We start from the raw sequence: 26,024 nt of genomic DNA on the forward strand, positions 1-26,024 counted from the left end.
TACTAGTTAATGATGAGGGATGCTGTAAGACATCTTACCAGGTTAAAGGCACTATACAAATGCAGGCTGTTGTTGTTGATACTATCCACACTTTTTTATTTTAGCGGTGACTGTTGGGAATAGCGGGGTGCAATGGATTAGAATTCTTAAAGCCATCATCCCCAAAAGCTCCCTCACCTTAAAAAACACTTGATAATTTTGATGAAGGGGAATATAATATTAATGTTTGCTTGTTATAAAATAGCATGATAGGATGATATACTGGGCATTAATTGCCAAGCGCTTCTTCATATTGCAAATTTATGTTGGAGGGGGAGGTGTGGTTGGGGGGTGTGGGGAGAATATCCCCTGTAATGTAAAATCAGAAGCCTGTTCTTTATAAACAGGTTTATAATTGTTCTACAGGAAGAACCTAGAGTTAATCTCCCCATACTAGGCTTTTAAGCGCAGACAGACCATTGGAGGGATGTAGAGGCTCTTATCCTTATGGAGAGTGAGGAAATCAGAATACCCAAGTACACTGAGTTTAGTGCCGCCCTAATGGGCTTTAACTTGAGAAATTGGCTTGGAATAGCCCAATGCCCCGGGAGAAATCCTATAAATTTCTATGCTTACTGAGCACAGCCTGATCTGCTGCCCAAGGACCCTGCAACTTTGTCCAAAAATGCCCCAGAGGAAATGGAAGTGCTAGTTTCTAAACAGATCTGATTACAACAAAAAATGACTTGCCTTTGCCCAGAACAGAGCAGCATTTGCAGAGGCTCCGCTGGGGGAACGCTCTGTAATGTGAGGAGATCTAAAGAGAGGAAGGGAAGAGGATGTAAAATACCTCACAGAAAATCCTTGCTGGGATTGTTCCATCTCCCCAAAATCTGGAAATCATTACACAGCAAATCAGTGACACAGAACCACCTCCAGCAATTCCATGGTGTACATGTACCATTGCATGGTAAGCACCAGGGTTATGTACCAAATCATGGTAAAATTCAAACTATGATACAATGGTACATAATGTGGCAGCTTTATACCAGGGCTCAACATATACAATGGTTCACCATGTACCATGACTCACTATGTACCAAGTCTATATATGTAGGTATACCACAATAGGGTCCACTAAGGCATTGTCGGGTTGCTTTTGATTAAATCATTTCTTTGTGCCATCAAACTACTTTGGTTACTTCAGATTACATTGAAAGGGACCTATGAAAGATCCAGCAGCATTTTAACACATTGCGCTTCTATTTTTATGAAATCCAGCACCAATAAAATGCTTAGGTTACATGACAGAATATCCCTTGAAAGACAGAAAAAAGTGTTCAACAAAGAAAACATTGAGAGCTGTCTGGAGATATGTACTTGACCATTTTGTAGTCTATTCATATATACTAGGGATAGGTTTATGCAGAGTGTTCGTTCGTAACATGTTTTACGTTTGTGTGCTTGTGTTTCAAATCTGGATTTAATCACCTGCACTAGGAGCCAATAGTGCAATGAGTGCCGACTGTTTGACTAGGTTGTTTAATCTGCCAAGGAGATAGATTTAGTTTTGAATAAATGAGACTTGTCAGGAACTTGGATTGTTCAGCCAGGTGATGCTGCTGCGAGGCGCTTTGCCAGTTTAACAACACCAGGCATTATATGGGAGCTGTTGGCAAAGGTGGCTCTGCTATTCCATTTTTACTGAGAGGAAGTTCTGAAAAGAATAGTGTGTTAACACCTTTTGGCTGTGTTTTTATACTGTGACTCCTGTGGAATAGCTAGCAGTGTACAAACTTAAGAGTGCACCAGCAGATAAGGCCAGTGTTTGCAGGGATGGTAAAAAGACAGAGTTAAAGGCTCTGTCCCTGAAGGCTCACAGTATTCATGTTAAATGGATGAATTAGTAGCACAAATATAAATAAATATGTATGATCTGATAGCCATTTCAGTGATGTAGTTGTAAGGTGACCAAGGCTAGAACCTAAATAATCAAGGGTATTTGACATTTTAGTAGGACAGGAAGCTAAGAAAAGGTGGTGAGATAGCTCTGTTAATTAAGGATGACATTTGTACAGGGGTGAGAGATGACATTAGTTAATAAAATCAAATGAAGAATCAGTTTGGGTAAAGATAAGAAATAGTGAAGGTAAGAAATCACTTGTGGGAGTAGGTTGTAGGCTCCTGAACAGTAGCCACACTATAGGACAAAGTTGACAGGAATAAATAATGGGGTAAGAAAGGTACCACAATAATCATGGGTGATTTTAATCTTCTTAAAGATTGGATGAATTAGATTGGCAACGCTAGCCTGGAAGATAAGTTCATAGAGTGTATTTGAGAGGATTTCTTAGAGTAGTACATTCTGGTGCCAACCAGGGAACAAGCTATTTTAGACCTGGTAATGTGCAATGAGACCAGATTAATTCATAGTAAAGGGGCCCCTAGGCAACAGTGATCATAACATGTTAGAATTTCACCTTCAGTTTGAAGATAACAAGTGAGGGTCTAAGACTAGTGTCTTAAATTTAAATAAAGGCAAATACAAAGGTATGAAGAAAGAGTTGGCTAAAGTGAACTGGGAAAATAGGTTAAAATATAGGACAGTAGAGGAACAGTGGCAGACATTTAAGGAGATGCTTCATAACTCTCAGCAAAGATATATTCCATTAAGAAAGAAAGATTCTCTGTGAAGGTGGCTAACTAAGGAAGTTAAAGATGGTATCAAATTGAAAGAAAAAGCATAAGATACTGCAAAGATTAGTGGTAGGTCAGAAGATTGGACAGATTTTAGAAAACAGCAAAGAATGACTAAAAAAAATGAAGGAAAGATTAAAGTATGAGAGAAAGCTGGCTAGAAATATAAAAACAGACAGGAAGAGTTTCTGCAAGTATTAAAAAGAGAAAAGAAAAATGATCCCCTACAGGGTGAGACTGGGGAATTAATAATGGGAAACCACAGAATGGCAAAAGTGTTCAACAGATATTTTGAGTCTGTCTTCAATTTAGAAGACATGAATAGTTGAAAATCAAGATGCAGAAGGGAGGGAGGAACTTAAAACAATCGCAATCACTAGGAAAAACTATTATAACTAAAGACTGACAAGGCCCTTGAACCAAATGGCTTCATCCTAGGGTCTTAAAAGAAGTGGCTGCAGAGATGGTAGATGCAGTGATCATGACCTTCCAAAATTCCCTGAGTTCTGGAATCCCATCAGATTGGAAAATAGCAAATGTAACACATTTATTCAAAAAAGGAGGGAGACAAAAACCAGGAAACCATAGGCCAGTTAACCCTACATCTGTCCTTGGGGAAATGCTAGAATCCATTGTTCAGAAGTAATAGCAGGACATTTAGAGAATCATTATGCAATCAGGCAGAGTCAACCATGCTTTTGTGAAAGGGAAATAGTGTTTGACTAATTTGTTTGAGATCTTTGAGGAAGGATCAAGCAAGACGGATAAAGATGGATAAATGAATGTTGGCTGTGGAAGTGATGTACTTAGATTTCCAAAGGGCATTCGATAAGGTGCCACATCAAAGCTTACTTCACAAATAAGAGCTCGTGGCATAGGGAGTAGCATATTAGCATGGATAGAGGATTGGTTAGTTACCATGAAGCAGAGTGTAGGGATAAATGGGTCATTTTCGGGTTGGCAAGCTGTAACTAGTGGAGTGCCACAGGGATCAGTGCTGGAGCCTCAACTATTTACAATCTATTCTATATCAATGACTTGGATGTGGCGACAGATTGTATGGCCGCTCAATTTGCAGATAACAAAGATATGTAGAAAAGTAAGTTGTGAGGAAGACATAAAGAGTCTACAAAGGGATTTAGATAGGTGAAGCGAGTGGGCATAAATTTGGCAGATGGCATATAATGTGGAAAAATGTCCACTTTGGCAGAAAGAATAGAAAAGCAATATGTTACTTAAATGGAGAGAGGCTGTGGAACTCTATGGTACAGAGGGATCTGGGTGTTCTGGCGCATGAATCACAAAAGTTAGTATGCCGGTACAGCAAGTGATTAGGAAGGCAAATGGAATATTGGTGTTTATTGCAATCGAGTTGTTCAAATTTCCAAGGTGTTATTTGAAGAAGAGCAGAAGAGGTTTTCTTGGTGTCTTAACCAATATTTATTCCTTAACTAGAATCACTAATCACTGATTTTCTGGTCCATATTTCATTGCACAAATTGGCTGCCTTTACAACAATAACACTTCAAAAGTACTGAATTGGATGTAAAAAGTTTTCTTTTAAATTCATTCTTGGGCGTTACTGGCTAGGCCAGCATTTATTGCCCATTCCTAATTGCCCTTGCTCAGGAGGCATTTAAGAGTCAACCACATTGCTGTGAGTCACATGTAGACCAGACCAGGTCTGGCAGATTTCTTTCCCTAAAGGACATTAGTGAACCAAATGGGTTTTTTTACCAACAATCGTTTCATGATTTTCCTTTAATATTGGATTCAAATTCCACCATCCGCTGTGGTGGGATTTGAACCTGGGTCCCCAAAGCATTACTCTGGGTCTCTGGATTACTAGTCCAATGACAATACCACTATGTCATCGAGGCAATTGAAGGCGCTGTGTAAATAGATCCCTTTCCCGCATGTTTGTAAACAACTAGGAAAAGGGCCTGGCAAACACTTCTCCTGGAAGGTTAAAATTGGAAGTTAAATTTCCCTTGGGGGGAAGCAGTGATGAAGTCAATCCTATTTCCTGGCCATTGGGGAAGTTGCAGGGATTGCATCACACAGTGGTACTGATTGTGTTGTTCCGGGCCGTCTGCAACTCAACAGAGTTAATGACATCAAAATGTCAGCGGGAGGGACAGAGGGAATTTTCTGCCATTGTGAGAAGAGAGTCAAGAGTCACCTCGACCCCCTGGCAAGAATCAAAAGATCCCTTTAAGCCCCCTAAGGAACACTGAAGGCTTTTAATAAATATGACTGCAACCCCCTCGAAAACAGTTGATGATTTATCAGCAACTAAAACACAATTCTATGAAATCAGCATGCTTCCTTTTCTTCCCTCAGAAAAGTATGTGGCCTTACCCTGAGGAGCATTTAGTGACCGGATACTGTTGTTGGTGTGCTGCTTGCTTTTTAAAAAAAAAAATCATTACTTTGTCTGGGCTTGGTGCCAAACTCTGAGGAGTTGAGGAGTGATGCGTATGCTGGGCTTGTGATGTCATGGCTCCAAGAGTTCTCAGTTCTCCTGATAGTTCTCAGCGACTCCACGTTAGTTTGCTTCACAACCGGAGCCCTCAGTGAGGAATCTCATTAGCCGTCGCGCTGACAGGGAGGGTTTGTTTTATTTTTGTAGCGTGGCTATGTCAGCTGGGCCTGTCCTTGCCATTCCCAAAGCACCCCCAACACCAGCTCCCCACCCCGTGCTCCCCTCCCCCATCCCTCCTCAACCCTTTGTCCATCAGGATCATCCAGCCTGGCAAGGGCCAATTGCACTGTCCATGAGAGGAACTGCCAGCAAATAAGAAGCGCTGTGGCACTTGACGCTGAACAGGAGCATGCTCTGTTTACGGGTGTGATTGAAATAAAGATTTCATTCTATTGACAAAACAAAATGTTAATCCTACCTGGCTGCAATGAAGTTCCCTATGGCCTATTTAGTTGAAGGGGGAAAAATGGGGAAAATCATAGCAGGGATTGTGCTCAATCAATGCATTTAAATACATGAGTAAAATATTAGCAATGTAGTCAGCACTCCAGGTGGCGATTCTGTTTTTTCTTTGCTGTCATCGCCCATAAAACTAATGATAATATTTAGTTTTGGAGAATAATGCACAGCACGGTGCCACTGAAAATGTAGGGTGCAGCAACAGGCATCTGATTTTCCACACAGTGACCTCTCGATCTCAGCTGTGCTGCTCCCTGTGGGGATCTCATTGTAATAATTAAGCCAGAAAGTATGTGTTCAGATAAACCATTGCAGCAGGCCTCAGGGTTTAGAATGAATTACAGTTCAGCCTGCATCCGGAGTAAGTTTCGATACGCCTTGTTTGCACAGAGAGAGGATCCATGGGTTGTGACACTCGGACTGAACTGCTGACATTCTTGGTGTTACGTCCAGCAGTTTCCGCTAGCAGAGTGAGCTCCTGCCGGACTCCAGTTCGGAGAATGAGCTCCTGCCGGACTCCGGTTCGGAGAATGAGCTCCTGCCGGTCTCCAGCTCGGAGAGTGAGCTCCTGCCGGACTCCGGTTCGGAGAATGAGCTCCTGCCGGTCTCCAGCTCGGAGTGTGAGCTCCTGCCGGACTCCAGTTCGGAGAATGAGCTCCTGCCGGTCTCCAGCTCGGAGAGTGAGCTCCTGCCGGACTCCAGCTCGGAGAGTGAGTTCCTGCCGGACTCCGGTTCGGAGAGTGAGTTCCTGCTGGACTCCGGTTCGGAGAGTGAGCTCCTGCCGGACTCCGGTTCGGAGAGTGAGTTCCTGCCGGACTCCGGTTCGGAGAGTGGGTTCCTGCCGGACTCCGGCTCGGAAGTGAGTTCCTGCCGGACTCCGGTTCAGAGAGTGAGTTCCTGCCAGACTCCGGTTCGGAGAGTGAGCTCCTGTCGGACTCCGGTTCAGAGAGTGAGTTCCTGCCGGAGTCCGGTTGAGAGTGAGCTCCTGCCGGACTCCAGCTCGGAGAGTGAGCTCCTGCCGGACTCCGGTTCGGAGAGTGAACTCCTGCCGGACTCCGGTTCGGAGAGTGAGTTCCCGCCAGACTCCGGTTCGGAGAGAGAGCTCCTGCCGGACTCCGGTTCGGAGAGTGAGCTCCTGCCGGACTCCGGTTCGGAGAGTGAGTTCCTGCCGGACTCCGGTTCGGAGAGTGAGTTCCTGCCGGACTCCGGTTCGGAGAGTGAGTTCCTGCCGGACTCCGGTTCGGAGAGTGAGCTCCCGCCAAACTCCAGCTCAGAGAGTGAGCTCCTGCCGGAGTCCGGTTCAGAAAGTGAGCTCCTGCCGGAGTCCGGTTCAGAAAGTGAGTTCCCGCCAGACTCCGGTTCGGAGAGTGAGCTCCTGCCGGACTCCGGTTCGGAGAGTGAGCACCTGCCGGACTCCGGTTCGGAGAGTGAGTTCCTGCTGGACTCCGGTTCGGAGAGTGAGTTCCTGCCGGACTCCGGTTCGGAGAGTGAGCTCCTGCCGGACTCCGGTTCGGAGAGTGAGTTCCCGCCAGACTCCGGTTCAGAGAGTGAGTTCCCGCCGGACTCCGGTTCGGAGAGTGAGTTCCTGCCGGAGTCGGGTTCAGAGAGTGAGCTCCTGCCGGACTCCGGTTCGGAGAGTGAGCTCCTGCCGGACTCCGGCTCGGAGAGTGAGCTCATGCCGGACTCCGGTTCGGAGAGTGAGTTCCCGCCAGACTCCGGTTCGGAGAGTGAGTTCCGGCCGGACTCCGGTTCGGAGAGTGAGTTCCTGCCGGAGTCCGGTTCAGAAAGTGAGCTCCTGCCGGAGTCCGGTTCAGAAAGTGAGTTCCCGCCAGACTCCGGTTCGGAGAGTGAGCTCCTGCCGGACTCCGGTTCAGAGAGTGAGTTCCTGCCGGACTCTGGTTCGGAGAGTGAGTTCCTGCCGGACTCTGGTTCGGAGAGTGAGCTCCTGCCGGACTCCGGCTCGGAGAGCGAGCTCCTGCCAGACTCCGGGTCGGAGAGTGAGTTCCTGCCGGACACCGGTTAGGAGAGTGAGCTCCTGCCGGACTCCGGTTCGGAGAGTGAACTCCTGCCGGACTCCGGTTCGGAGAGTGAGCTCCTGCCAGACTCCGGTTCGGAGAGTGAGCTCCTGCCGGACTCCGGTTCGGAGAGTGACTTCCTGCCGGACTCCGGTTCGGAGAGTGAGTTCCTGCCGGACTCTGGTTCGGAGAGTGAGCTCCTGCCGGACTCCGGCTCGGAGAGTGAGCTCCTGCCGGACTCCGGGTCGGAGAGTGAGCTCCTGCCGGACTCCGGTTCGGAGAGTGAGTTCCTGCCGGACTCCGGTTCGGAGAGTAAGTTTCTGCCGGACTCCGGTTCGGAGATTGAATTCCTGCCGGACTCCGGCTCGGAGAGTGAGCTCCTGCCGGACTCCGGCTCGGAGAGTGAGCTCCTGCCGGACTCCGGTTCAGAGAGTGAGCTCCTGCCGGACTCCGGTTCGGAGAGTGAGTTCCCGCCGGACTCCGGTTCGGAGAGTGAGTTCCCGCCGGACTCCGGTTCGGAGAGTGAGTTCCCGCCGGACTCCGGTTCAGAGAGTGAGTTCCTGCCGGACTCCGGTTCGGAGAATGAGTTCCTGCCGGACTCCGGTTCAGAGAGTGAGTTCCCGCCAGACTCCGGTTCGGAGAGTGAGTTCCCGCCGGACTCCGGTTCAGAGAGTGAGTTCCTGCCGGACTCCGGTTTGGAGAGTGAGTTCCTGCCAGACTCCGGCTCGGAGAGTGAGCTCCTGCCGGACTCCGGTTCGGAGATTGAGCTCCTGCCGGACTCCGCTTCGGAGAGTGAACTCCTGCCGGACTCCAGTTCGGAGAGTGAACTCCTGCCGGACTCCGGTTCAGAGAGTGAGTTCCTGCCGGACTCCGGTTCAGAGAGTGAGTTCCCGCCGGACTCCGGTTCGGAGAGTGAGTTCCTGCCGGACTCCGGTTCAGAGAGTGAGTTCCTGCCAGACTCCAGTTCAGAGAGTGAGCTCCTGCCCGACTCCAGTTCGGAGAGTGAACTCCTGCCGGACTCCAGTTCAGAGAGTGAGTTCCTGCCGGGCTCCGGTTCGGAGAGTGAGTTCCTGCCGGACTCCGGTTCGGAGAGTGAGCTCCTGCCGGACTCTGGTTCGGAGAGTGAGCTCCTGCCGGACTCCGGTTCGAAGAGTGAGTTCCTGCCGGACTCCGGTTCAGAGAGTGAGTTCCTGCCGGACTCCGGTTCGGAGAGTGAGCTCCCGCCAGACTCCAGCTCGGAGAGTGAGCTCCTGCCGGAATCCGGTTCGGAGAGTGAGCTCCTGCCGGACTCCGGTTCAGAGAGTGAGTTCCCGCCGGACTCCGGTTCGGAGAGTGAGTTCCCGCCAGACTCCGGTTCAGAGAGTGAGTTCCTGCCGGACTCCGGTTCGGAGAGTGAGTTCCTGCCGGACTCCGGTTCAGAAAGTGAGCTCCTGCCGGAGTCCGGTTCAGAAAGTGAGCTCCTGCCGGACTCCGGTTCGGAGAGTGAGCTCCTGCCGGATTCCCGCTCGGAGAGTGAGCTCATGCCGGACTCCAGTTCGGAGAGTGAGCTCCTGCCGGACTCCGGTTCGGAGAGTGAGTTCCTGCCGGACTCCGGTTCAGAGAGTGAGTTCCTGCCGGACTCCGGTTCAGAGAGTGAGCTCCTGCCGGACTCCGGTTCAGAGAGTGAGTTCCTGCCGGACTCCGGTTCAGAGAGTGAGTTCCTGCCGGACTCTGGCTCGGAGAGTGTTCCTGCCGGACTCCAGTTCAGAGAGTGAGTTCCCGTCGGACTCCGGTTCGGAAAATGAATTCCTGCCGGATTCCAGTTCAGTGAGTGAGTTCCTGCCCGACTCCAGTTCGGAGAGTGAACTCCTGCCGGACTCCAGTTCAGAGAGTGAGTTCCTGCCGGACTCCGGCTCGGAGAGTGAGTTCCTGCCGGACTCCGGTTCGGAGAGTGAGTTCCTGCCGGACTCCGGTTCGGAGAGTGAACTCCTGCCGGACTCCGGTTTGGAGAGTGAGTTCCCGCCGGACTCCGGTTCAGAGAGTGAACTCCCACCGGACTCCGGTTCAGAGAGTGAGTTCCTGCCCGACTCCAGTTCAGAGAGTGAACTCCTGCCAGACTCCGGTTCGGAGAGTGAGTTCCTGCCGGACTCCGGTTCAGAGAGTGAGTTCCTGCCGGACTCCGGTTCAGAGAGTGAGTTCCTGCCGGACTCCGGTTCAGAGAGTGAGTTCCTGCCGGACTCCAGTTCAGAGAGTGAGTTCCTGCTGGACTCCGGTTTGGAGAGTGAGTTCCTGCTGGACTCCGGTTCGGAGAGTGAGTTCCTGCCGGACTCCGGTTCGGAGAGTGAGTTCCTGCCGGACTCCGTTTCGGAGAGTGAACTTCCGCCAGACTCCAGCTCGGAGAGTGAACTTCCGCCAGACTCCAGCTCGGAGAGTGAGTTCCTGCCGGACTCCGGCTCGGAGAGTGAACTTCTTCATGCCTTGACCCAAAGTGAATTGTAACAGATCTGTGGATCCACAGCAACCCTTTGCCCATCCCAGTGACCAACCTTAGTCCAAAAAGTCTCACTCCATGCTCTAATCTCACCAAATGCAAGAGCATATGTTAATGTTAAGAAAAATTATTTAACATGCCACCAAAGTAATCCCAGATCACAGTCAGAGTTGTTTCTATTTTATCTTATATTTCTTTCTTGGTTTTCCTGTTTATTCCACCACGTCTAAAAGAATGAAAATATTGTAATTTTGTTGAATATTGGAACGATGACCTTAAGTTACCATCCAAGATTCTAAAGTTTCATTACAGACGTTAATTTGAACCATGTGTGCCTTTTGTATTGTGCCATTGATCGCTGCTGTTGGCCCAATGGGTTTTACTCATTGACAGAATTGGGATGCTAGTATTTAGCAAGTCAAGATGTCCACAGCCCTTGGGCTGCCTTAGATCAATTCAGCTTTTTGCTGAGTCAACATATTTGCTTGATATCCTGAGTTGCAATATTCATTCAAAAGACTTTAAGGACTGGTTGACAAAGTCATTTGCAAAGCTGTCCCTTTGCTTGACTGGGAGCACAGATTTAAGTCCCAACCCAATATGAGGGGCTGAGAGCTGCCTGTCTCGGGCGGGAGACTGTGCAGTGACACTGTTAGAATTGTGTCCCAGGGAAAATTGTTTCCTTCCCTTCTGATGAATTTAAAGGTCCTATGTTTAAAAAATAATTATTTCAGACATATGTGGCCGCACAGATCAAACTATCTTTAATTTTGTATCATGGCACAAGAAATTCTTTATGAAGGGGCATGACAAATCTTGAATGTATTTACAAACACATTAGGAGTAATAATAAGTAAGGCTATAAGTGCTCACCATTATTAAGGAACAAATGGAACAACAACTTCTGGTTATCAGTGCCAAACAGAACAAATCTTCATGAAAACATTCATCAAGTTTCCACACACAGCAAACAAAGCAATTCTTCCCTATTGCCAACTTAGGGAGGGTGTGTGTGTGTGTGTGTGTGTGTGTGTGTGGTGTGGGGGAGGATGACCAGGCCAATACTTATCCTTCAACCAACATCAGGAAATCATATCTGATCATTGCTGTTTGTGGGATCTTGCAGTGTGGAAATTGGCATGTGCATTTCCTACATGACTACATTTTGAAAGTACTTCACTGGTTGTGAAGGGTTCGGGGACATCCTGAGGCCGCTATGTAAATGCAAGTTCCTTCTTTTATTGAACTTTACTTTCTATTTGTGCGAGTGAGTAGATAAAGTGCAAAGCGTTGCCTCTGGGGTCAGTGACATAGTGGTTGATAACTTCCATCCTTCTTTGCTGTAATCTGGGATAGCTGCCAAACCATTCTTGTTACTGAGGTAACTTGCCAGGACTGGCACTCCCCAAAAGTCTATTTGCACACATTTCAACAGGCCCTCATCGTGACATGAAAAAAATAAGCTTGTGGGGGAAAAATTCTTTCAAACCATAAGCTCTGACATTTTCTCTTCTTCCTACTTTAATAGTTAGACACTTAGAATAAGTACTGTTCAAACTCACAATGGAACACAGTGACAGGAGATATTCAGATAAAGAACAAATCACTCTGTCATTTTTCTCTAAACATCTTTGAATAAAATGAGTCTATAATGTGTGCATTTGGGGAATTTGGCTTCTCACTTTACATGTTGCGTCTCTACATGTTATTTGGTTATGCCAAAGGTGAGTTCCTGATTTATTACTGGAAAATAAGCACGTACTGATTATATTGTTGAGGCCCAAGTAACTGCATGGCTGACTTGCCAAGAAATGTTCCATTTGAATCAGGATTTGTACATACTGTAGATAAAAATGAACCAATTTGCAGACCTTTGTCCCACAACCCATTTAATCACTCATTCACTGCAGAGACCAAACAAAAAAATAGTAGAAATACTCCACAAAACCTGTATTCTGCACCAGAGTTATTAGACTGCTGAACTATGTGAAAACTAACGGTTAGCAGTGGATTGACTGCCATTATTATGCACCATGCCTGAAGTTTGATAATTGGGGAATGTTTTATTGTTGACCCAGAGTTTTATATTTAAATGTTGGGCTTGAAGTGAGGTATTCCATGCAATGAACGCGACTGGGAAAAAGTAAGGGTCCATTAGCAATTTGTAAAATGCCAAATTAGAAAAGATTTGAGTCCATTGGAACTATAGAATGATGAAAGAAAAGCTTTCATTTATGTAGATCCTTTTACATCCTCAGGACATCCCAAAGCATTTTTACAGCCAATTAAGTATTTTTGACACATAGGCACTGTTGTGATGTAGGGAACAAGGCAGGCAGTCTGCGCACAGCAAGCTCCCACAAACAGCTATGTGATAATGATCAGATAATCAGTTTTAATGATGTTGGTTGTGGGATAAATATTGACCAGGACACTGGGCAGAAGTCTTTCACTTTTCTTTCAAATAGTCCCATGGGATCTTTTCCATCACCTGAGAGGGCAGATGGCGGGCATTGATTTAATGTCTGATCCGAAAGATGGCATCTCCAATAACGCAGCACTCCCTCAGTACTGCACTGGAGTGCCAACCTAGCACTCAAGCCTTTGGAGTAGGAATTGAATGCTTGGCCTTCTGCCTCTGAGGCATTCTCACTGAGCCTCAGGCGCTCGAGCCGAATTGTTGTCATTCTGTGTATGGGTGTGTTCACCTGAGTAGTGCTCTTCTATTGTTAAAGCCACCAGTTTAGCAGGAGCATTGTCAAATCCTGGGCAGCATCAGCCTAGACACACAGGGAGAAAGCGGCTTGGTGGCAATGTCACCAGACTAGTGACCCATGCTAATGCTCTGGAGACATGGAGGTGGGGCCCGCTTGCCGATGCGTAAAATGATGTGGGATGACGTCACCTGGCGTCACCCCGCGTCATTTCCATTTTCAGGTCAGTGGGGGCGCAGCAGAATCAACTGTGTACCCGCCAACCTGTCAACGGCCTATTGAGGCCATTTATAAAGTAATTGACCTCATTAATGGACCTGCCCGTCCAACCTTAAGGTTGGCGGACAGGCCAGGAGCCCTGGCGGGCTTCGGAAAAAGCATGAAACCTCATCCACATGGGCGAGATGAGGTTTTATGAGGTTTTTAAATATTTAATAAAGGTTTCAGTAAAAGTTATGGACATGTCCCAACTCATGTGACAGAGTCAATGAGGGGGGACATGTCAGGGAAATTTAGCTATTGTTTCTTTAACATTTTTAAATTTGGAGCTGATCTCCCTGAGGCAGCACTTAGCCTCAGGGAGATCAGTGCGCTGTTTCGCGGGCATGCTTTCCCGGCTGAGAGAACCCCCCTCCCACCCGCACAGGCCTGGCAGACGTCACACTGAGCGGGCCTTATTTGGCCCACCCACATAAAATGGCGACGCGCCCCCACTCAGGGGCACCAATCGGAGGCGTGTCTGCCTGCGCCCGCTCCTGCACTTTCGCCCCCCCCCCCAATGTTGGGGGGGGGGGTGGAATTTTTCCCATGGGTTCAAATCCCACCATGGTGGAATTTGAATCCAATTAATAATTCTGGAACATTAAAAGAACTAGTCTCAGTAATGGTGACCATGACAACAATAATCAATGGTTGTTATAAAACCCACCTGGTTCACCAATGCCCCTTTGAGGATGGAAATCTGCTGTCCTTACCTGGCCTGACCTACATGTGACTCCAGATCCACCCACAGCAATGTGGTTGAATTGTAACTGCCCTCCAAAATGGCCTAGCAAGCCACTCAGCTCAAGGGCAATTAGGGTTCCCTTGTCACCACATCTCATGAAAATTTTTTTTAAAAAACACCCTTGACGCTGGGAAACATAAGTGAGGGGGAGAGAATATTAAGACAACTTTTATTAGAGGATGGGAGGGAAAAGATTTATATTGCTTATACTGCTGACCCTGCATGGAGAAATGTGTTTTTCATCTGAATGTTTATTCATTGCTGCATCTAAAGGTATTGAATTTTTATAGTAATCATCCAGTCACAACGACAATGGCTATTTGGGAAGCAGGGTAAAGATCATGGGAAATGGGCTGGTGTATGTTCACAACAGCACCTGTAAAAATATCACTGAAACAGAGAGTTAAAAACAGAGCCTCTCTTTTGAGTATTAATCAACTCTGCATTGATTGTGCTGAGCTACAAGGCAAACGACAAAAACCATTGCTGGAAAAGAATCTTGTTTTTGTCAGTCTTAATGGTTCCAAGCCCAAATGAGAAATAAAGGCCAAAAAAGGATGGTTTATTTAGAGAACAATGTCAATGTAGAAATTGTTTTGTCATTTGAGACAAGCCATTGCTTTACGCTGTGGTCAGATTGCTTTTGGAGTGTTCCACTCTGCAGCTGCCCAGCACTGACTCCTCAGTCTCAGTTGGGTTACTGAAGGGGGAAAGTGCAAGACACGTCCTTCCAGGGAGACTCACTTTCATTGTGGTAACCCTGAGAGGAGCACTGGAAGAAGTGGTCACCAGTCAAGAACCCTATGAGGCACTGGCAAGAAAACTGCAACCAACACAGCAGAGGGGTGGAGAGAAAAGCTATGAATGTTGTAAGCACACGGCAGGCTAAAACACAAGTAACTTGCATTTATTTAGCTTTCTTTACACCCCTCAGGATGTTACAACGTGCTTTACAGCCAATGACATGTAGTCACTGTTCTGGAAAACAATTTGCACACAGCAAGGTCCCATAAGCCACAATGACTGTATAATCTGTTTTAACCTCCTCTGGAAGATGACACCTCCGACAGTGCAGCACTCCCTCAGTACTGCGCTGGAGTGCCAACCTCAGTTAGGGCCTAAACCCCTGGAGCAGGGCTTGAAGCCACAGCTTTTTGACTCTGAGACGAAAGTGCTACCAACTGAATGCAGCTGACACTCGCTCAGTTAGCGTATTCACGTTTTAGGTGAAATCCCAGCAGCAGTTATTAAAATCATCAACTGCTCCTTCAGGTGCTGACTAAGCTTCTGTGTATCTTCAACACTTTCTGCGTTAACATAACACAAGGTACCATTTTGTCAGGTTGGGGGACTGGAGTGTGATGGGCTGCAATGTGTTTTGTCCCCATTTTATCCCCGGTCTCAGCATCCAGCATTTCCGGATCTGATATAACACAGATCAGGTCTGCACTCGTGCTGCTTATACTCTGTCCAATTTGCCTCAAGCTGCGGAAAGCATCAGTGTGAAGCTTTCCACTTCCCACATCAGCCATCCTCTGAGGGAGCCTGTCAACCTAGTGCCAATTGATGCAGAACTGCAGGCAATTTTGTGCTGTGGAATGGTGCCATTAGGAACTGGGTTGAAGCTGCCCAAATCAATTTTTCCAGAGTTGTAACAGCCAGAAGAGAGACAACACTTTCAGGATCTTAATAGTATGACCAGATTTGAGCCCAGAGGACAAGGCTTTAACAGAGACCAATGCACAAGTGCCCCAAAAGAGGGACCATTGTATTTATATAATTATACTTTACAACATTTTGAGTCTTTATAGCATTCATCAAATCCATTTTTCATTTGCCCAATATATACACACATATGTGTATGAATATATTTTTAAAATGTAAGCAGCTTTTTGTTATCCCTATATTAATGTACACAGTTAGGTATTTACCATGAGGGTCAGGGAGCTCAGGTGGCCAGCGTGTAGTTCAGACTGATGCTAATAGCATAGGTTCAATTCCTGTTGCGGCTGAGGTAGACATTGGGACCTGCCTATAAAAACAAAAAAACTGTGGATGCTGGAAATCCAAAACAAAAACAGAATTACCTGGAAAAACTCAGCAGGTCCGGCAGCATCAGCGGAGAAGAAAAGAGTTGACGTTTCGAGTCCTCATGACCCTTCGACAGAAGTTCTGTCGAAGGGTCATGAGGACTCGAAACGTCAACTCTTTTCTTCTCCGCCGATGCTGCCGGACCTGCTGAGTTTTTCCAGGTAATTCTGTTTTTGTTTTGGGACCTGCCTCCTCACCCTGCCCCTGACAGTGCAAGACAATGGCAAATCACCACTGACAAAAACCTGCCAAGTAAACAACTCGGGATCAGCAGACAATGAGCCAAGGACCTGCCTTTTGGCAGAGCACACACAACATCACATATCATAAAAAGTCAAAGTGCTGTATTCCAGTGTTATACACAAGGGCCAAATATTGGTTTTATAATAGCTGCATGATGCTGTATCCCTAGTTCCATATGCACAGATGAAAAGCCCAGGTTTAGCCACCCACTGGCTTTGCCTCCATTCTGACGTTCGCAGAGATCAGGAATTCAACCCTTTTGGAAATCACAGGCATGATCCAGTGTCCTACACAATTTCTCACAGTACAATGACTAAATCAGCTTTTAAATAAATACTATGAAGGTAATTCATCAGAGTTGATGACGACAGCCAAACTTTACCGAAATCTGCTTTTTAAAATAACAGCATTTGGTTCACATGTTGCCTTAATTGGGAAGCTTCTGGACTGCGCCAACCATTGAGATTTGCAATCTTCATTTTGCTTTGTGAATACATGAAAGTTGCTTCTAGCCTCTCAGTGTCCCACAAGGTCCTGGACTGGGATTGCTTCTGTTCACTGTGTACATCAATTATTTGGACACAGGACTAGAGGGAGAGTTGTTTTAATTTGCAGATGATACTAAAATAAGCGGCATCGTGACTAATTCGGAGGACACAAAGAAGCTGCCATGGGGTTATTGCTAAGATGGTTGAAAAGGGCAAAAATGTTGTAGATGGGATTCAATGTGAGTGTGAGGTGGTGAGAAAAGTAATATATTTTTCTTTGAATGAGGGAGAGCCGGAGAAACAGAGGGAGCTGTGGATTCAGCTTCACGTTAAATACAGCACCTCAAGTGGAAGTGGTCAGAAAAAGATTTACTTTATTTAACGACAGTATGTATGGAATATGAAAGTTGAGACATAACCGTGAATCTGTATAAAACCATAGTAAGCCCAGAGTTGGAGGACTGTGTGCAGCTTTGAGCTCCAGACTATAGGAAGGATATAGAGACAATAGATCGCAGCAAAGATTCACTAGGTGGCTACCTGTATGAGGATATACAAATATGAAGAAAGACCCAAAAAATTGGATCTGTTTTTGGAGCTGAAGTGATTATGGGGATGATTTGATAAAATTATTGAAGATAATGAAGGGACGCGAGAGAGTATGTAGAAACAGGTTGTTTCTGATGAATGGGGCTATCCAAAACAAAGGGAATAGATAGAGGAGTAAACGTAAATGATTTAATAGAGAGTAGAAGATACATTTTCCACGGAGTGAGGAAATATGCTCGTGATTAAAGTGGAGATCATGTCGACGTTTCAGAATAGATCAGGTAGGTGATTGAAGGGGAATAAAGAGACAGGCAAAGAGTGTGAGGAGGAATGTGGGATTAAGGCGACTACCCATGTGGAGGACGAGCACCAATATAGGCTGGTTTGGCCACAGGAGTTGTTTCCGTGTTGTAACTTCTATGTAGTTTTTCACTCTGTGGGTTTCTGGCTGGCTCTGTAATATGTGCATTCCTGATTAGCTCTGTACTCTCTTCAGATTCATAGCAAGTTCCTTCACAGGATTCCTGGCTCGTTCCATACTCCTGACTCATTAGCTCTCTGTTTCAGAGTTATAGGTAGTTCAAACAGAGAATTGTTATGTAATAATCTATAAACCTATCAGCAACCTTTTCCTGACTGTTTTGATTAGTTTATAGGACTCCAGAGACCTGATAACCATTAAGGAAACATTTATTTCAACATAATGGCCTGTCTTTGACCAGTAAAAACATTGAGAGAATTCTCTCTTCTCCTCATTATACTCCCGTCAGTCTTGCTGCTGATGCATAATCTTGCAGCTTTGCAAACTCATTAGGCCCAAAGGTAAGCACGTCTAGATGATGAGATGCAGGCAGGCTTGGTGGTGGGAGGGGTTGCAGGGGTGGGTGTGATATTGGGAGAACAGTAAGTTTCTAATTTAATGGGGAAAATTTTCTCCCCATCGGGGGGGGGGGAGCGGTTGGACGGGAGTGGGCGGGGGCACAGCCGATCGCTGCCCGCAATTGTCTGCGTGCCGCCATTTTACATGGGCGGGCCTTACCAGCGTGACATGCACCCGGAAGCGCTGACTGTTCCCTGTGCGAGCCGGGGGCGGGGGGGGGGCGGGGGGCGTGGGGGTGCATGTGCACGAAAGAGCACCGAAATCTCCCTGAGGCAAAGAGGTGCCTCAGGGAGATTAGTTTGATCTGTAAAAGTTTTAATAAAGGCAGAAAAAAAATTTTAAGACATGTCCCCTCATGTGACAGTGTCACATGAGCTGGGACAGGTCAATGAATTTTAATGACAAATTTTATTAAGCTTTAAAAACCTTCATGAAACTTCATCCCGCCCGCGGGTGAGGTTCCAGGATAAATGCGAAGGCCGCCAGGGCTCCTTGCCTGCCCGACAACCTTCAGGTTGGACGGGCAGCTCAGTAAAGTATTAATTAATATTTAAATGGCCTTAATAGGCCTTTGATGGTTTGAATATCCAAATGATGCATGGTGATGCCGGGATGCACGCCCAACGTCACCGCGCGTTATTTTATACGTCTGTGAGCGGGGCCCAGCCTCCACACGACGACCCGAAGATTCTGCCCAATATGTTTTGAGCGTTGTCATCTTCTTTGAGCTCCCCTTGTCAGGGCTTCTACCATTGCACACACATTACTAACAGTCTCTAACAGTGCTGGCACTACCACCACCACCCAAATCAATATGGAGGAAGATGGTGGCATAGTGGCAGTGCCGCTGGACTAGTGATCTAGAGGACCAGACAAATCCTATTCAGGGCACAGGTTCAAATCCCACCAGGGAAGCTAGTGGAATTTTAGAAATTCAACTAATAAAAATTTGGAATTGAAAACTAGTCTCTGCAATGGTGACCACGAAACTGTCACCAATTGTTGTAAAAACCCATCTGGTTCACTAATGCCCTTTGGGGGAAGAAATCTGCCATCTTTACCTGGTCAGGCCTGCACGTGGCTCCACACCCGCAGCAATGCCACTCAGTTGAAGGGCGATTAGGGATGGGCAACAAATGCTGACCTTGCCAGTAACACCCACATCCCATGAAAGAATTTTTAAAAAATTACCTCAAATTTTGTACTGGAGGCTACCACCCTGACCCACAGCCACTGTCAATTCCTCCTGACCCATCCAGTTTTCTCTCAAGGGCTGACGTTAGAGAGGATACGGGTTATGTCACTATACGATAGTCCAAAATTCAGATCTGACCTCCCTCCAAGTTCCTGATTCAGAAGGTGTGACTCTGATCTTTTTTGTACTGTCTCAATTTTTACATAGAAAGTAGCATTTTGTTTTTTCATCATCCAATGTCAGATATCAATTCAATCTGTATAAAATGTCTGGAGTTCTTTTTTTGTCTGTGAGGAGAGGTGGGGGTTGGGCAATTGATTAATATTCCAATGGCAGTCACTGAATAATTTTGCTTTTACAATTCAACCTTGTCTCAGAGATTACAGCGGTTTATGGGCCAAGTTGAAGGCCATAGTCCTCATTTTGGGCAAAGGTTCATGAAAAATATCTGTGGAAAAGCAGCAGACCCTCTGGAAAGTATTGCAATACAGCACCAGCTGAACAAAACCATTATTGTTAACATAACTCATGAAAGGCCATGACTGGTGAAATCCTGACATCAATAACAAAATTACAATTATATAGTGCCCTTGACGCAGTCATTTAAATTCAATTAATTAATAAATCTGGACTAAAATGCTAGTCTCATTAATAATGATATTAAAACTATCAGATTGCGGTAAAGACCCAGCTAGTTCACCAATGCCTTTCAGGGAAGGAACTCTGCCACCCTTGCTCGATCTGGGCTACATGTGCCTCCAGACCCACAGTGATATGATTCACTCTTGACTGCCCTCTGAAATGCCCTGGCAAACCCTTCCATTGCAGGTGGCTCCCCACCACCTGCTCGGGGGGGGGCAATTAAGGATGGGTAGTAAACGTTGGCCTTGCCAGCGATGCCCACATCCCAAGATCGAGTTTAAAAAAAAAGACATCCCAATGCACTTATAGTACTGACAGCGCACTGTTGGGCTGTACCACAGACTAGAAGCCAATGGGGTCAGAGTTAAGTGACTCCTTACTTGGCAGGAAATTAGACACGAGGGGGGGTAAGAACAGACAGTGATTCCCCTCTGGCCACTCCCGAATATGTACAATGATCATAAGGGTAATTTAATTCCTTACTGTCTCACCTGGGGAATTGTGCACAGAGTACTGAGAGTGATGAGAAAATGACTTTTATAGATTGTGGATTTATATACATTTTCCATTCTGGTTGAGTTTTGATGAAGTACAGCTGTGTTTATAACAAAATATCCTTTACTTAAGGTTTGAAACTATAAGCGTAAGTTTGCATCAGGGTTTGGGGTGGAGTGGGAGGTGGGGTAATATTTAGTGTTGACCAACAGATTGTTTTCATTATCTAGTTGAATATTTCATAAATGTTGTAAAATATAAGGCGGATGCCCATTGCTCTGAGCTGAAAGCCAAGTAACACTTCTTTTTCCATCTCCCCAGAGGACATATTTGTTCAACAGACCCAAGATGCAAGGAATCCAATTATCTATGCCGTGTTCTCTGCCTCAGGGTAGGTAAAATGGCACTCAGTCCAGGAATAGAGAAAAGGCCGCACCAGTACAGCAAGGCAGGAAATTAAGAAATTTCTTCTTCAAACACGACCTTACTCTGTAATTGAGTGCATCCTGAAGAAATTATTCACAAACACTTCCCACTCCCATGTGTTCAATGGAAGTGTCAGGTTGAAGAAAGATTGCTTGGGTCCAGAAATGTTAATGGTTGTACTTCAGGATTGAGTTGGTTAGAACAACATTCCCTCACCTCTGGGGCTCGAGTCTGAATACAACCACTCTCCACCATGATGGAATTCTAGCCTCTCTACCAATGTTCAAAACAGTGAGCTTGGGTCCATTGTTAACCAAATTCATACTAAACTACAATCCTGCAGCATTTATCCTTTTGCTGCTATTAGTACACAGTCCAGTCCTGTCAACAAGCCATCCCATTTACATTAGGAGGTGGTGCCATTGCCTCTGGTGGTGCACAGGGAGCCACTTCAGGAGGTGTATTTTTTACCCTCCCACTGCCTGTATCCGGAGGGCAGCCACTCAATCTGAACAGCCTGAAGGACTCCAAACTCAATGACACCAACTGGAGTCACTTGACCTGAACACTGAGCAGAGCAGAGCCAATGGGGGGGTCAGCTTAGCCAAGGCCCAGAAGCAACATGGCAGCTCAGATGGCCATTTTACATTCCACCCAATCTTACACCACCTTCACTTCATACCTGCCTCCATAAGACATAGCAGCAGAAGTAGGCCATTTGGCCCATCGAGTCTGCTCTGCCATTCAATGAGCTGATCTGATAATCCTCAACTTCACTTTCCTGCCTTGTCCCCATAACCCTTGATTTCCATGCACCACCACCACCCCCCCTCCCCATTCCCACACAACAAATAAGAATAAAACTCAAATAGGTGCAAGTACCCTCAGCAACTCTGACCTCAGTCACACTGATCCTTCAGCATCATTGTTAATGTGTGTTAATGATTGAGTCAGGGATTACATGCATGTTCTAGCCTGGAGCTATGGATATTGATGGTGGAGGCTGCAACTTTCTTCCCATCACATGGTTGACCAGGGATCTCTCCCACTCTTATCGCCTGCCATTGGTGTGTGTTGGAAGGATTTGCAGGTTGATAATCAACCTATTTGCCACACTATGGGCACACCTTCCTTGGTCATCAAGTCCTGGAGTGGGCCTTGAACCCAGAACCTAGGCTTAGAAGCAGGGAACACTACCCACTTGGCATCATACAACAACACAAAAGCAAAATAATGCAGATGCTGGAAATCTGAACTCAAAACAGAAAGTGCTGGAACCACCCAGCAAGTTAGGCAGCATCTGTCAAGAGAGAATCAGAGTTAATGGTCACCAGCCCGAAACGTTAACTCTGTTTCTTTCTCTACAGGTGCTGCCTGACTGCTGAGTATTTGAAGCATTTTCTGTTTTTATATGACATTGTTGGCTGTTTTGACAGCACTGACAAATTAATCTATTTAGCTGGGGGGGTGGGGGTGGTGGTGGTGGTGTGGGGGGGGGCGGGTGGAATAAGTAAACTTGAGCAATACTTCCATAAACATCATAACTGACAAAGTCTCAGTGACTTTAGACCAGGAGGGACCCCAATGCCAGGAGAATGGAGGGAGAGGTTGGGGAAAATGCGTTTGTGCAGGAGGTTGTTGGAGTGTGAATTCCACAGGGAGTGACAGCTGAAACAGACCCTAGTGCGTCTGTTTGAGGAAAATCAAATCATATCCGAGGCGGAGGAATTGGGGAAAGAGCAGAAAGTGGGATTACTATTGGATGGCTGTGGCAGGAAGCTAGTACAGATGCAATGGGCCAAATGGCCACCTCCTGTGCTGTAAATACCTATGGCTCTATACTAGACCGTCATTGCAGGGATAGAAAGGGAAAGAGGGTGGACTGTTACACTTGGCTTCTCAGTGAGGACTTGAAGGGCAACAAAGCCCCAGTTAAAGGCTGCTCCTAAATGTTACCACTGTGCCACATCGTGCCAGTGAGAGTCATGACAGTACGTGGCCCTGGCACAGAGCTCATCCCAAAGTGCGCAATCTCGATTTCTAATTGGAATTAAAATGTAAAAACGAGATGCGGAAAACAAAAGAATTGAGCACAGTGAACGGAAGATAGCAGAGTAAAAAAGCGATCTGAGTTATATTTAGCGTGAATAGCGCTCCAAGAATCACAGCAAGCTATATCTCCCTTGGGCGATGCCCACATGAACTGAAGTCCTATTTATTCTCTGGGTTTTGCCGATGGTATGACACTGTGCAGCATTAGTGGACTGACGTATTGATATAAAATTCCTTTCTACATCCTTTTAGAAGAGTTGTTAGCCCAACAGGTTTCTCACTGTCATATTCAGGGCAGTTACTGTTGTTTTGAAAGCCTGGAATCATTCTGCTCTGTGACGGTAGATTTTTCTTGTCCATGCTAACAGATCGGTCTTCAAAGGATCCGCTGTGTGTGTCTATTCAATGACCGACATCCGCACTGTCTTCAACGGGCCTTTCGCGCACAAAGAGGGGCCGAATTACCAGTGGATGCCTTACACAGGGAAGATACCATACCCCAGGCCTGGCACAGTGAGTCTCTCTCTTCACCAGCAAGATATCTTTCTGTTCAGCACTGGGTAGGGGGGTAAGACACCGGTGGCCTCGATCCCCAAACACTTGCAGTTTTTCATCCATTAATGTTCATGATCCAGGCTTTACCAGGGAAAATCTAAACCCCACCACCACCACCACCACCACCACCACCACCAACAACCCCCCCCACCCCCGCACCCCCCCCCACTGACGAGCCACAGCCTCACTGCCATGACGTATTCATTCAGAAGGTCCCTCATGCCCACTGCTCTATTACAAGTCAAGCACTTCCCTGCTTTTAGGTTCATGAAGATTCCGCACCCCCCCCCGCCCCCCCCGGCTTTTGGGCTGGCATGTGCCTTTCATGGGCAGAGTGAACGGGCAGGACAGTACCACTTAAAGCAGCCAGGGCTAATAGCAGTCGTTATCCTCCCTCCTTGGGAAGGGCTTGGCTTACACGTCTCTCTGACCGACTCCTGTTGTAAACTCGTGCTCAGTTATTATGGGCAGCAATCAGGTAATTTAATCTTCAAAGGCAAGTCCTTTGCTGGGCATGGCACCCTTAAAGAATACTTCCTGAAGATGAATGTGTTGGATAATCACTCGTGTCGCACGCTCTGTATCCCTGTTTTCCCAGGATAGGGAGGCTCCAGATCAATGCTTAGGCCGAACTTTTATTGCAATTAGTGGAGCCATTCCAGAACTTTCAGGACACCTCCCTGTCAATGATGCCACGGGAACAGTCAGGCTGCTTCTGTTGAAGAAAACACCAGGACTGAATATTTGTAGAATCCTACATATCTGTGAACAGACCAAGGGAAAGGAATGTTCCGCCAATCCTCACAGAAATTAGTTTAAATTACCCCAGTGGATGTGAGTCTACAGCGTAAAATGAGTTGTACTGTCAGGCAGCTCCACATTTTGTGAGGAGTTTAGGCAAATGTGAGGGGAGCTTCACTCTGTGTTTATCTACTGCAATATTTGACCTGGAGATGTTTAATGTTGTTAACGTGTCCAGAAACGTTTGTAAAGATGCCATCTCCAGCAATGTCACCATACGCAGCCCCCCCCACACCCCTCCCACAACCTCTTCCATCAAGGAACTAACGTTAAAGCAGGAACTTGGATGTCTATATAGCCTTACATAACCTCAGATTGTCCCAAAGTGCTTTACAGCCAAGGATGTACTTTTGAAGTGTAGTCACTGTTGTAAGGGAGACAATGCAGAAGCCAATTTGCACGAAGCAAGGTCCCACAAACAGCAACGTGATAATGACCAGATAATGTTACGTGATTTTTGTTGAGGGCTAAGTATTGGCCGGGGCACTGGGGAGAACAGCCATGTTCGCCTTCAAAATAGCACGGGACTGATGTGGACATTGCCATGGCTGATGCTTAAAATGAAATAAAATACATCTTTCTGAACTGAAACATTGCTGTGAAAGGACCTGAGGAGACTTTCTTCTCAAATATCTCTTGCAGTGTCCCGGTGGCACCTTTACCCCTTCGATGAAATCCACAAAAGATTACCCGGACGAAGTGATCAACTTCATGAGGAACCATCCCACCATGTACAATGCCATCTACCCAGTGCACAAGCGCCCTCTGGTGGTCAGGACCAATGTAGATTACGAATTCACCACCATCACAGTGGACCAGGTGGATGCAGCAGACGGACGGTACGAGGTCCTATTCCTCGGAACAGGTAAAGGGAACCAGTTTAGAAAATTAACTCTTTCCTACCCAGAGGGGTGGAGGGGCTTGGCGGGGGGTGGCATTGGTGGGTGTTAGAGGGAGCAGAGAAGGCGCCGGCAGTAAAACAATCACGATGAAAATTGAAAGAAATACAGAAAATCTGGGAGGATAAACCAGGAGAAACTATTTCCTCTGGGAGGGGGAATTCCAGAGCAAGGGGAAGTAATGAATATTAGACCGAGTCCAATCAGGGTGATGGCAGGAAGTATGTCTTCACACAAGGGGGATAGTGGAAATCTGAAACTAACTCCCCCAAAAGGATGCTAAAGATTGGAGGTGGGGGGGGGGGGGGGGGGGGTCAACTGACTAAAAGAACAGACGTGCAAAAAGTGAACAGCAAGGCTGGCCGAGGTGAAGGGTGAAAGGTGAAAGGTGGTCTCAGCTTTTCACTTCCCACTGAATTTTTAAAATTTGTCCTTGGGGTTGTGCACAACGCCGGCAAGGACACATTTATTCTCCTTGCCCTCGTGTTGATGTCGCTGCTGTGATGGTGTAAGGCCGAGAATCCCAGGATGTCAACCAAGTGGCAGCGAACCAACAGTCATACGTGCCCAAACGGGAATGATGTTGGATTCGAAAGGGTCTTGGAGGTGATGGTGTTCCAGTGAACAATAAGAATCATTCGTTGTTAGATCACAGGACTCACAAGAAAATTGGCGTTTAATTCATGGGATATGGGTGTGGTTGGCAAGGGCACGTTTACTGCCCACTTCCAGTTACTCTTGAGAAGGTGATGGTTCCTTCTTGAATCTCTGCAGTCCATGTAGTGGAGAAGAACTCCCACAGTACTGCTGGGCAGCGCCAGGGCTTATGTATAACGACAGCAACAGCCCGGCGGTCTGTAATCCACCCCATTTAACCCATCAG

At 46.6% G+C, this 26,024-nt stretch overlaps 1 protein-coding gene across 4 annotated transcripts in view; it reads left to right on the plus strand.

The window, feature by feature from the left end:
- sema3fb (sema domain, immunoglobulin domain (Ig), short basic domain, secreted, (semaphorin) 3Fb) overlaps window positions 1-26,024 on the plus strand; it is a 259,929-nt gene that overhangs the window by 214,161 nt on the left and 19,744 nt on the right. For all 4 annotated transcript variants that reach the window (XM_041191096.1, XM_041191098.1, XM_041191095.1 and 1 more), the window contains 3 exons: window positions 20,730-20,799; window positions 23,255-23,399; window positions 24,885-25,107. In XM_041191096.1, coding sequence (XP_041047030.1) covers window positions 20,730-20,799; window positions 23,255-23,399; window positions 24,885-25,107 — 438 coding nt within the window. The remainder of the gene's footprint in view (window positions 1-20,729; window positions 20,800-23,254; window positions 23,400-24,884; window positions 25,108-26,024) is intronic.

The sequence above is a fragment of the Carcharodon carcharias genome, chromosome 7, assembly GCF_017639515.1.
Source record: "Carcharodon carcharias isolate sCarCar2 chromosome 7, sCarCar2.pri, whole genome shotgun sequence".
NCBI lineage: Eukaryota > Metazoa > Chordata > Chondrichthyes > Lamniformes > Lamnidae > Carcharodon > Carcharodon carcharias.